This window comes from Thalassophryne amazonica, chromosome 18, assembly GCF_902500255.1.
Source record: "Thalassophryne amazonica chromosome 18, fThaAma1.1, whole genome shotgun sequence".
In the NCBI taxonomy this organism is placed as follows: Eukaryota; Metazoa; Chordata; class Actinopteri; order Batrachoidiformes; family Batrachoididae; genus Thalassophryne; species Thalassophryne amazonica.
This window is the reverse complement of record NC_047120.1, coordinates 5,220,944-5,234,240: the sequence shown is the minus strand read 5'-3', so window position 1 is coordinate 5,234,240 and position 13,297 is coordinate 5,220,944. Positions and strand designations below refer to the sequence as shown.

The 13,297-nt window shown below is 43.4% G+C and overlaps 1 protein-coding gene across 3 annotated transcripts in view; it reads left to right on the top strand.

Annotated features, from left to right (window-relative positions):
• The window catches only part of ryr2a (ryanodine receptor 2a (cardiac)), a 723,597-nt gene that overhangs the window by 355,611 nt on the left and 354,689 nt on the right, over positions 1-13,297 (top strand). For all 3 annotated transcript variants that reach the window (XM_034193918.1, XM_034193917.1, XM_034193919.1), the window contains exons 49-52: positions 3,444-3,630; positions 5,814-5,931; positions 10,869-10,989; positions 11,097-11,266. In XM_034193918.1, the coding sequence (XP_034049809.1) occupies positions 3,444-3,630; positions 5,814-5,931; positions 10,869-10,989; positions 11,097-11,266 (596 nt within the window). The remainder of the gene's footprint in view (positions 1-3,443; positions 3,631-5,813; positions 5,932-10,868; positions 10,990-11,096; positions 11,267-13,297) is intronic.

Here is a 13,297-nt window from a genome sequence, read left to right as displayed (position 1 = left end):
GGACTATTCTACAGAGCACTGGTACTTCCTATTTCATCCTGAATAGCAAAATTGGGGCAAAAATTCCATTCCAATTCTCAAAACTATCACTAGTGCATGTTAACTTCTGGGTGTTCGTAGTCTCAACAGCTTCAATCACGTTTGAACATCTTTAAATGGGTATTACTAGTGAGCACAGCTTGATACTTGATTGATTGTACTCCATCGGGGTAAATGGACTGTATTTATATAGCACTTTTCCATCTGCATCAGACGCCCAACCTGCTTTACACACTAATGCCACACATTGACCCTGATGTGAGGGTGCTGCCATACAAGGTACTCTCTACACAGCAGGAGCAACTAGGGGATTAAGGACCTTGCCCAAGGGCCCTTAGTGATTTTCAAGTCTCAAGCCCAACGGTTAACCACTGAATTGCGCAAGTGAAATATATGTTAAAATAACCATCTATCTGCCACAGCCAGGTGAAATGTGGGTGCCCCCTTGGCTTTCTCCAGCTGCTGGAGTCCTTAACACTCCGGCACTTGCATGCTGGGTCATGCTCAGAGAAACGGGTCACATGGCCCTCACAATGCAAGTGATACTCCTCATCATAGTTTCTCTTAACTGCTCATTTGGTACAAGGTCATTCCAGCAGTACCCAAGGATCCTATGAAGACACCTAGTACCAAAGGCATTCAGTTGTCACCTTAGGTCACTGATTAGCATCAAAGTCTCACAACCCAACCTGGTCTCACGGTAAGTCATGATTCAGCAGCATGAAATATACATTAATCTATTGGTTTGTGATATTGTGACAGAAAGTGCCTCATTTTTGTCACGGCAGCACAAATTAATTGTAATTCATTCTGTGGTGGCTGCATGAAATTAAAAGTGAAGTCGGGGGAGGGGACAGTTATGGTTAGGGTGGGGGGGAAGGAGTAAGATTAGGTTATGGTTAAGGTTAGGGTTGGGGGTAGGAGTAGGGTTAGGAATAGTGAGTTTACAAAAAACCCGTCACAAAAATTTGACTCATTTTGTCATATAAGCACGAAAAAAAAAATGTGACACTGGGCTGCACAACCATACAGTACAGCTGGAGAGCCAGCACCAGGACCCTAAACACTTGAATCTTTGTTCACCTCCAAAGATGTCTGCATCGGCAAACACCTATACCCAGTGACCTCAGAACTCCACAAGCTCTTCCCAGGCAACTCTTGATCTCAAAGGCTGAGGATCCAGAGACATATGTCAGTGCCAAGAAACTGAATGTTTCTACAAGTTAAACTCCTTCACCACATACAGATACACTTCTGATGCCCAGTCCAGAGTCCAGGAAGTAGTTAAAAGCCTAAATCTTAGTTGTGATTAAATCTCAAATCCAGACACTTCGATTCCTAACTCAGCTTCTCAAGTGCTGCAATCAGATTATCCATTGATTCTGGAAAGATCACAGCATCATCTGCAAAGTCAAGGTCAGTAAACCTTTCCTCACCAATAAAAGCACCTAAGTCATTGGTTTCCTCAACCCAACCCAACAACACCCAGTCCATGCACACATTGAACAGTATCAGAGACAAAACACGAGTCTCTGCCTCCACTCCACGCAGTATTCACAGTATCTGTGTATAGGCTGGCTCTGATGTCCAGCAAGTTCTTGTGGATCCCAGGACTTCTCAGGATGTCCCAGACAGCAGTCCAGTCAACTGAAACAAACACTTTGTGAAAATCAATAAGCTAAAAGAAGCATCGCCAATATTCACGCTTATGTTCTATGTGTACTCACAGGGCTAAAATGCAGTCAGTACTTGACTTCTTTGGTGTGAAGCCAGACTGTTCCAGTCACTGAGCAGCAAGTAGCTGGAATCGAATCCTGTTAAGAATAATCCTTGCAGACTCCTTTTCTGGCACAGAGAGCAGTGTGATACCCCTTTAGGTGTTACAATTCATATGATCACCCTTTCCAGATTTCCAGAGACAACACATCCTTTCTTCCAATTTGTAGGATGATACCTGTCCCCCAGATTAAAAAAAATTGTTTGCAATGCAAGGATAACAGCATCTGCACCCACCTGGAGGAGCTCAGCACCAGTGCCACAAATCTCTGGAGCTTCAACCCCCCCCCCAGTCTGCCGTTGGAATTCACAAACTTTGCACTTTTGTAGATCCAATAGTTCTGCAGAATTTTCCAGCATTTTCCCACAAGAACATGGTCAATCTCCTTGGCAACACCATTAGTATTAGCATACCACATCCAGCAGTGCACATGAAATCAGGATCCAGCAACTCTGAGCTCCTGGGTTTTTACAAAGTCAATGATCATTGCACAGTTTTCACCACAACTTCCAGATCCATTTAGACAAATGCAGTCCTCATAACCAGCCCTGTCAGTTCCAGTGGTTGCATTAAAACCACCCATGACTGTTAAGGTGTCACATCTGGGGCAATCGTGAATCATCAAGTGAAGCTTACAATAAAAGGTCTCCCTCACAGAGGGAACTCATTGCATCTGAGCCTCATGATTCGATCACTGAGACCACTGGAAGGAGCTGGTCTACCACAACAACTGCCACTCCCTCCATACGCCAACTGCTGGAATGACCAGATGAAAATTAATTGTCCACCCATGGAGAGTAGTGGATTTATTTTTGTGTGTTAGAAGAATTAGCAGCGTCAGTTAGCTCTTTCAAATCATCGTCCACCAGCAAAACAAACACCACCCCTGGTAGTGTGAGCATGCATGGTGGTCGGGGCATGCAATAGCACATTTCATATAGCTACAAAATTGCATGCAAAAAGGACTATTGCACGGTCAATGAAACACAATGGCAAATGGTATGAATAATCCATGTCACGTGACATACAACCCACCAGTCAAATGACAAGGATCCACTCAGCCATTATATAAACACCGTTAACAACAGCTTGACCGGAAACGACCAAGCAGTTTTATATGAAATTGGAAGTACATGACCAGCATAAGGACATAAACAGGAAATACAGCCAGTGAAACAAACAGAACAGATGCCACAATAAAATCACAAGGACTAATTAACACAAAGGAAACCAGAAAGCACTAGAAATATAACATGTGACAGAAACCCAAAGACCAGAATTAAGCACCAGAAGCATGAACCAGGACACATTTCTTCTGTGAAATTACACCTGACGTGATGTTTGCTTGTCTACATCCTTCACCTTATATCAGCGCCTTTTGCACTTTGTTTTGAGACGATGACTTTGTATGCGCATCATAGCCATGACAACTGAAACTTTTTCTTGCTGTTGCTTGATGAGATGTTTGAGACCTCAGCAATGACACGTGCTGTAACAAGCCGAGTCAGAGTAAACGTGGCGGCTCCACTCACTGTTAAACAGTGAGTGGAGCCGCCTTCTCAACGTGTTTGTTTGTTCTGTTTTTTTTTTGTTCTACCTCTTTTCCTTCTCTGTCTTGTGCTGGCAGGTGAAAGTGTAGAAGAGAATGCCAACGTTGTGGTAAAGCTTTTGATTCGCCGACCTGAATGTTTTGGCCCTGCCCTTCGTGGTGAGGGTGGAGACGGGCTGCTGGCGGCGATGGAGGAAGCCATTAAAATCTCTGAGGATCCCTGCAGAGATGGTCCCTCGCCCACCTCTGATAGCAGCCACACGCTGTGAGTGTGTCTTCTGTTTGGGTGGTCTGATTTCTGAGGGCACCTGAAGGCAGCACATCATGGTGTTGATACACATTCAGTCAGTGAGGATGGATTGTGGTAGAATTTTTACAAAATTAAATTTAGCATAAACCTTGAAACTTTGACCATATAAACAAGAATTTTAAAGCAAAAAAGAAGTTCATTCTGTCTTTAGCACCATATTGGAGTTGAAAAGGACCTTGTTATTAGACTGTCTTACATTCGATGTAAATCAGAAGTGAACACCTTTTGAGCAGCCATTTCAAACAAAAGTAATAGAACAAACAAATCCTGACCTGTTCTGTGTGTTTGTGTGTGTGTGTGTGTGTGTGTGTGTGTGTGTGTGTGTGTGTGTGTGTGTGTGTGTGTGTGTGTGTGTGTGTGTGTGTGTGTGTGTGTGTGTGTGTGTGTGTGTATACACCATTTTTTTGGGGGGAGGGGGGGGGGGGGTGTCATGTTTTTAACTAACGTGGAAGGTCCAGCAAGCTGTGTACTGAAAAAATATGTTTGTTATGAATAATAGGACTTTCCTAGGAATCAAAGCATTATACAAAGTAAACTCCAACAACAAAAAATACACTAGACAATGTACAAAAATCCCAAATTAAAATGTAAATTAACAACAACAACAACAACAAAAAAAAATCAGTGCTTTGGGCAACATTCCATGCTCATCTGCATAAAATATCATCCAATATATTGTCCATCGCACATTTATTTGTACATCTTCTTTATTTGGAATTGAAAAGTCCTTTTGGTACACACCACATGCTGAGATCTTCCTACAAAAATCTACTGTTCACAAAAATCTACTGTTCTACTGTTCACGCCTCCATCTATAACTGCATCCAATATGTTGTCTAAAGCATGTGCATTTATCAATCTTTCAGGAGTTTGAGTCATTATGTTGAGTAACAGCTCAGGCTGTGGTGTGCACATGTGCTACATATGGAGTCCCTGTCCACTGTTAAATTCACTGTGGTAAAATGTGAGTACACATAGAAAAAAAATGTGTGACATATAATCCAGTGTGACTCCCAAAAATATGACAGTTATTTCACAGACAAGTCTGCCTGTGAGATGTGGAGTTGGTTTTATCTTCTTCCCACGTGCCTACTGACAAGCTTAAACTGAGATTTCACACCTTATTTTTCACAGTGATGAAATAAATAAATAAATAAATACTATAGAAAAAGAAGAAGTCTAAATCAGACAAAGGATCCTCATTGTGGTTGGCAAAACAAAGTGAACAATATAACTTTAAAAGAAAACTCACAGAACTTGAACAATAATTGATTCAAACAGCTCATACACGCGGCACTGCTGAGATGATCAACAAAACATTAAATGAAGAGAATCGAAGAAAAAACATTATCATTCATACTCAGCTATTAAAAGATTACACAAAAAAATGATTAAAGAGGAGCTGGTCTTGACTGTCAGGTTCTTGGTTTATGGGTTGTTTTTGTGCTCCATCTGTCTCTTGCTCTGTCTCTGCTCTATCTTTCTGCTTGGGTTTTCTCTGTCCTGTTGTTTCTTGCCTTTCTCTCCTGGTTCTTTGGTGGGTGTCTCCCTCTGTCTGGCCACACCCTTGTTCTGGGAGTTTCTCCACACACCTGTTCTGAGTTTGCAGTTAATCATCTGGGTGCTTTATAAGCGTCACAGTTTGTCTCTGTCCTTCGCCAGATCGATGCACCTTGTGCCTTCCTTCCAGCTCAGTTCTTGTTCTTGACCACGCCTTTTCGCCTGATGTTTTTGATCCTGTTGCTCTGTTTGGACTGCCTTTCTGTGTACCGACCCTAGCCTGTTCACCCAGTAAACGTTTTGTCTCCACTGAGCTGCGTTCCAGCGTTTTGCATTTGCGTCCACCCCGTCCTGCCTATCGAGCCTGATATTGGCTGGACAACAAACCTGTGTCCAGTCCAGAGGATGACGTAGACTCTCGTGTGTTTCACATGAAATTCTGACTGTGTGACTCAGTGTGTGTGAACTCACATGACTTTGTATGTGTCTGTGTGTTTGAACCCCCGTGACTATGTGACTGTGGGTGTGTGTGAAACCCTGTGACTTTGTGTGTGAAACCCTGTGACTTTGTTTGTGTGTGAAACCCTGTGACTTTGTTTTTGTGTGAGACCCTGTGACTGTGTGTGTATATTGCACAGTAGTGACGTGATCGAGGATGACGATGAAGAAGACGACACCATCCACATGGGAAATGCTATCATGACCTTCTATGCTGCTCTCATTGACCTGCTGGGCCGCTGTGCTCCAGAGATGCATGTGAGTGAAAACACACACACACACTTTTGTTTGTTGTTTCTCTTCCTTGCTTGTGGACCTCCACCACTGGTTAAAGAGCCTTCACACATAGCATGAATGAGGCAGAATGGCGCATAAAGGAGGATTTGGATGACAGTTGTGCAAATTCAAACTGCACTCGATTGCCTCTCACAGCAGTCTAAACATCCATTCGGCTACAGCACATGCACACCACATTTGCATTGCGCTCACGTTGGAAACCCAGTTGAACTCCGGTTGACATTCAGTAGTACTGTCATTCAGCTGAAGTTGCAACATTCGTGCTGCAAGTCTGTACACAAGTCGGACCATTTGGACTGTGGTCAAGGTGCCATACGAAATGTTCGGCTACGTCAAATCCTGGCCGAATATCCTGATTGAGCCAGCCTTTACACTACAGGCCGAATGAGGGTGAATAGCGGGCGAATGCCCATTTGACCCACACTTAGCCAGAGTTGAGGTGCCACCCACGAACTTCCAACAGCAGTAGTGGGGCACTTAGGAAATGCTGGCCCATTCACATGGCCATCACAGACGTAGTGCCCAGGACACCACTGTTGAGGTGCGGTCTAGGTAGCAAATGCTAAAAGGGCAGTCTTGTCCGCCCCATGAACACCACAAATGGCGTGCAAGTGTGCCCAACATTGTCGAGGTGCAGCCGAGGTGGCGAAAGCTCGATCACTGTCCAGTGCAGCGCACACATCTGGATGGGCTGTCATGTCCATGATGGACATCAGTTAACAGATACATTGTCATTCTGTCAAATGGGTTACACAATGTATATGAAACATTCTGATCATCATAGTTGTAATACGACATGCAGGTGCACGCAGCATGCTGCTTGCCCACAGCGTGTCGATGCATGTGACAGGCTTGGCGCGCTGCCACCAAACACAGCTTACCGGGATGTGACAACTGTGATGAGCCCTTCACACTTAACACGATTGAGACAGAATGATGCATGAAGGAGGATTCGAATGTCACTTGTGAAAATTTGGAGCCGCCTCGAATGCCTCATACAGCAGTGCCACAACCATTCAGCCACAGCACATGTACTCTACATTTGCATGTCACTCACGCTGGAAACACATTTGAATGGCGGGCAAGATGAGGTTGTGCTGCCATCTGATCATGCTCGCAACATTCACATGGCATGTCAAACGTAAGTCAGACAAATCGTGCTGCAGCCAAGGGGCTGCACGAAATCAGCGGTCACGTCAAACCCTGGTCAAATGCCGCGATCGAGGCAGTCTTCACACCACCGGCTGAATGACAGAAGTAAGTAAGTAAGTAAACTTTATTTATATAGCACTTTTCACAGACCAGGGTCACAAAGTGCTTCACATGATAAAATCAATAAATACAAAATAACACATACAAACATTTAAAAGAAAATCAAGCTAAAATGCAATTTTAAAAAGGTGAGTCTTAAGTTGCTTTTTAAAAACATCGACAGAGTTTATCGAGCGAAGGGAGCAGGGAAGCTCATTCCAAAGGTGCGGCGCCACGGCTTTAAAAGATCTGTCCCCTCGAGTTTTAAAACAGGTACGGGGAACCATCAGCAGGTTCAGGTTGGAGGACCTCAGGCCCCTGGTGGACACATACGGTTGGATCAGTTCCTTGATGTATTCCGGAGCCTGCCGGAGCTCTAAATGTAAGCACCAGGATTTTATAATTTGTCCTAAACAAGACAGGGAGCCAATGCAGGGACTTGAGTATTGGGCTAATATGGGCTCTCCTGTGGGTGCAGGTCAGAAGCCGTGCAGCGGAGTTTTGCACAACCTGCAAACGAGCCAGTTCTTTCTTATTAAGACACGTGAACAGGCTGTTACAGTAATCCAGTCGCGAAGATATAAAAGCATGTACAATCATCTCTAACTCTTCAAAAGACACCATTTTTTGAAGTTAAGAGATATTCCGGATCTGGAAAAAACAATTCCTGACTAACTGTTTCGTATGATGTTCCAGAGACATCCCTTTATCCAAGATAATGCCAAGATTGCGCAGGCTGCCCTTAAATGAACTATTCAGTTCACCAAGGTGCAGCCTAATAGCAGGCATGGCACTCTCCGGAGCAACAATCAATGTTTCAGACTTATCAGAGTTCAGCTGCAAGCTGTTTTCACTGAGCCATTCCTTAACTTTGGTGAGACAATTGGTTAAAGAATTGAGTTTCTGGGTCTCAGTTGTTTTAAAGGAGCAGTACAGCTGCAGGTCATCAGCATAGAGATGATAGGATACGTCACAAAACTGCTGGATCAACTTGCCGAGAGGGATGATATACAAAAGAAATAAAATAGGTCCCAGAACCGAGCCCTGCGGCACACCCCACAAAAGGTCAGCAGACTCAGACATCACATTATAAACAGACACACTAAAAGTTCTACCAACCAGGTAGGAGCTAAACCACTCTAATACAGGACCCGACATCCCCACCAGATCCTGTAGTCTCCTGATCAGGATGCCATGGTCAACTGTGTCAAATGCAGATGACAAATCCAACAAAACCAAGACAGTGCATTTGCCAGTGTCAGTGGCCATCATAATGTCACTCGACACTTTCAACAGAGCCATTTCAGTGGAGTGAAACTCATGGTACCCAGATTGAAAAGTGTCATAAATGTTGTTAGTCTGCAAAAAGAAAGTTAGTTGGGCACAGACCAATTTTTCCAGGACTTTAGCCAGGAAGGGGGTTTTTGATATTGGCCTAAAGTGCTTCAGATCTGTAGGGTCCAGTCCAGCTTTCTTAAGCTGTGGCTCCACAACAGCATGCTTAAAAGAACTGGGGAACACACCAGTCGACAGGGACATATTAAAATGGCACGCGAGTACCCATTCGTCCACTCTCGTCCAGAGTCCAGGTGCCACCGACAAACATCCAACACCACTCATGGGGCACTTAGAAAATGTGAAGCCATTCGCGCAGCCTGCATGAAAGTAGACAACTGGCAACCATTTTTGAACTACAGTCCAGGTGTTCGAAAGCTCAAAGGGTGGTCAGTGTGTCATCTCCACCCCAGAGCAACACAAATAGCATGCGAGTGTGCTCTCCCGCCCCCCGTGCAACACAAATGGTGTGCGAGTGTGCCATTCCCCCCTCCCCCCAGCAACATGAATGGTGTGTGACTGTTTTGCCCCCCAACCTCCCCCCGATACAAACACACCATGATCCTACATTGTCGAGGTGCAGCTGAGGTGATGAAGGCTCAAACAGTGGCTGCATTGCAGTGTGATTGATGTCCAGCACAGCATACACATTCATGTAAGTACTTTGCTGCTCCAGACAGGTGGGCGTGTTGCTCGTCTGTGATGTGATGTCTGTATTGACATGATCACACGTGCTCACACCCACTACAGTTATGCGTTTGTCAGGGGACCGTGGTTGACATGTAATCACGTCATAGGTTGGATGTCATTCGAAATCAAGCAGGGAGCGAGGTGACCATGGCCAATGACTGCGTTCCTGCATCTTGCACCCCTCCACTTTGCAGCCGCCGCATCAGCGCAATGCATTGCTGAGGAACATATATTCTCACGTGATGCACATGTGTGGACAGGCTTTCATCACATGGTAAAAAAATAAAACAGCTCACCGGCCCGCTGTGCCTCAAGTGACATGATCACAATGTCCACATTGTCCGTCCGTCATGTGACAGCCTGACTGACAGAGCAGTGTGGGCAGCTAATTTTCCCCACATCCCATTCATGTGAGTGCTTTGCTGTTCCAGACAGGTGCGCGTCACCAGCGATCTGGTAATCATGTCACAGCCGACTGCTGTGTCATTGCTACACACAGCTGGAGAACACATATAGTGCCATGAAGAACATCACCTCTCAACACGCCACAGCGATGCACGTGTCGGCATGACATGGTAAAATTTAAAAACAGCCAGCGGATGTGTTCATGATATGAGCACATCAGTTCAGTCATGTCAGTTCACTAATTCCTGTATTGTCTGGTCTTTATAACAGGAATGAAAGATTTTAACAGACAAAACGAAATCCATTTGTTTTGTCATTTCCAACATAGACCATCAAGTCCTCAGGCATCAATTACGCATCATTACCAGTAACATGATTGTCTTACATTCTAATTACAATTACATTTTTTTCCCCGCAAATCTGATTGGTATGAGATTTCAGACCATAACATATCACGTGGATGGTGGCAAAATATTAAAGCCGTTTCACATTTGATGTGTTACTCTGCCCCCTGACTGCGTTGCTGTGCAGGTGTCACTAATGGTGCTGTCAGCTGAGAGTGACAGAAACTAGCGCAGGGACGATGATGCCGAAATGCATGGATTTAATGGATTTAACTGGGTTGATTGATGGATTTACCGTGGATTTAACTCAGTGCAGGTGACGAGATAGAGAAATCTGTGGGTCTGCTCACAGAGTTCCAGTGTGGCATGAACACACTGGCACAACGATTCACCGACCAAATTACTTACAGAAAAATAAACTGTGCAAACACTGGAATTGCATGGGAATAACCCTGTTGTGTCTGATTTGTGGATGGTCATGCTGGATTATGGTCCCATATAGCCGTTTACCAGCTCCGCTAATGTGTCGCTGGTAAAATTGCATCCATAAAATCCAGCATGAACGTCTGCAAATCATCAGACACAACAGGATTATTCCCTAATTTAAACAATAAATTCATTATTTTTATTTTAACTTTTATTGGAATGTGTTGGAGGCCTTAAATGCAGGAATGGATGTATAATAACAAATGAAGTGAAATAGCTTGGGTTCATATGTACATTAAAATGAAGTAAACGAAAATGGAAGGATCCCTTTAGGGTTTTGTTTCTTAGTTTCTTCTGTTTCACTCAGGAACAGGTTGTGGACCTTTTTCAGTTTGACTACGAGTATGTTTATAAATGATGAAGAAACATTCTCTTCTTCTTTGTCAGTTAATCCATGCTGGAAAGGGGGAGGCAATCCGGATCAGAGCTATTCTGAGGTCTCTGATTCCCATAGAGGATCTGGTGGGGGTCATCAGCATTCCGTTCTCCATGCCCAGCCTGGGTAAAGGTATGCACACACACACACACACACACACACACACACACACACACACAGTCTGATTGTAATGTTTAGTATTTGTTGACTTCTTCAGAGATGCTTGTTTTTGTGTGTAGATGGGCTGGTGCTGGAGCCAGACATGTCGGCAGGATTTTGTCCTGACCATAAAGCAGCCATGGTTTTGTTCCTGGACCGAGTTTATGGCATTGAAGACCAGAACTTTCTGCTGCACCTGCTGGAAGTCGGTTTTCTTCCAGACCTGAGAGCTGCTGCTTCACTAGATGCTGTAAGTGATTGTGTTAAGATCCAGTGAACCTGCCAACATGTCACTGTTGACGCAGTCACCCTGAATTTTTTACTTTTTATTTTAACATTTCTGCTCACAAAACGGCAGAGCAGATTTTAGAATTGCTTAACTCTATGTGAACATTTTAGTCTGTGTGTGTAGGGGGGGAGCTGTGGGGGGCAGGGGTTGGGGGATATAGTCGATGTGTACACAATATCTTGACAAAGACCATGTGTGCAAGTTAACCTCACAAAGTTTGACATTGGGTGTATTTTGACTGTAATTATGGCCACCAGGGGACCTCATGGATGCAGTAACATCACAATACTTTATGCATCATTCATTCATTCATTTTCTACCACTTATCTGGGTCAGCACTTTTCAATCCTTGGCCAAGGCAAAAAATAAAAAATTAGGTTTTTCTCACATTATGAAAGCAGCTTCATCTGACCACAGCTCAGACGCCACACAGCAGAACATTCAACAGTCACTATGCGTGTGTCACTTAGGACACAAACACACACCTGCTGCTGTCTCTTCAATCAGCTCCGCCCTCTTTTCCAGTCCATTCTCTTGCTAAATCTGCATTAGGGTGGTCCAAAAATACAAACTTTACGGAAGTTTTCCTCCACAATTTTCATTTTGTTCTATGCCTCCCTACAAACATTTATGCCAATTTTTAGCTTGATTGTTGAATATTTACTGGTCACTCAAAAAGGGGTAATTTTTTACTATGCGGAATTGCTTTAAAAAAATTAACAATTTCTTTACTAATTTAATACAACATATTGATTTAAAACCAAGGTCTTTGTCTTAAAATATCTTCAGATTGTTGTTTTTCTTTCAAATGTTATGTCACTATGTCATCATTCATCAATCTCCCTTCATCAGTGTTGCCTTGGAGCAGGATGGATAGTTCATCCTGTCTCGACAAGGCGGCGCAGATACTGTTGCTGTTCTTCATTAAAGACGAGTTGTACTTCTGCATCAGTGCAATGGTTCTTTCTGCAGGATCATTTACCACTTTCATTTGTGATGCTGCCATGCAAAGTTCTTGATAGTATAGATCATCGTTTCATTCCACAGGATCTTTAACCAAGGGTTCTAGGGTTGCACTGGATGCTAATTTCTTTTGATAATTCAGCTGGCGCTCTTACCGAGCAATTTTTTTTTTCTTTTCCATGTAGCAGGACATCAACCCCTGCCATGCTGCATGACAAAACATCATTGCGCTGCATGATGAGAAACTGCTTGTCTTCATCAAATTTCATTGTTGTCAATGCATCACTTGTGGCAATATCAAAGAGACCCTGGAGGTGGATCAGGAACTGATCCTGGTTCATTATGTCATGACCACTGTTTCTCTTCCGATTTTTCTTCAGCTTCACATAGTCATCATTAAGCTTCATGAGGATGCGAATCACAGAGTCTTTTCTCTGATGTGGAATCCGTGCTCTCTGCCACAGTTCACTGACACACATCACAGTCTGGGATGCTGCCTCTTTCAGTGTCAGCTTCTGATCATTGTGAAAGAACATCAGAAGTTGAAGAACATCTCTAACAGCCAAACCTCAGCAGCACTCCTTCTACTTTTGGCCATTTTAATCTTCATCAGTTACCTATAAACAGTAAGCTGACAGTTACTATGGATTATAAACTACATAATAATCAAGTTTCCAAAGTCAGAACTGTAGAGCAAATTACATCATACTTGTAAACAATTTGCAGATGATACACAGTCGTTCTGTTTCTAAGATCAGCAAAGACTCTTCACAAAGACTCTTTAAATAATAATAGAAGTAGATAACCAATGGTTATACATTAGCTACTAATAATTTTTATGAAAAAATCTTACTTTTCAAGTGAAAATCATTAGCAGTAATGGTATATTTGTTACTTCACAGTACTAATGTTTTTTGGACAATTTACCCTTTAAATTGAAGTATGGGGTGAAACTGTGTCACTTTGAGTGACCTCTAAACGTGTCAATGTGCCTAATTTTTGCACTGCATATGTTTTTCATGAGATAGA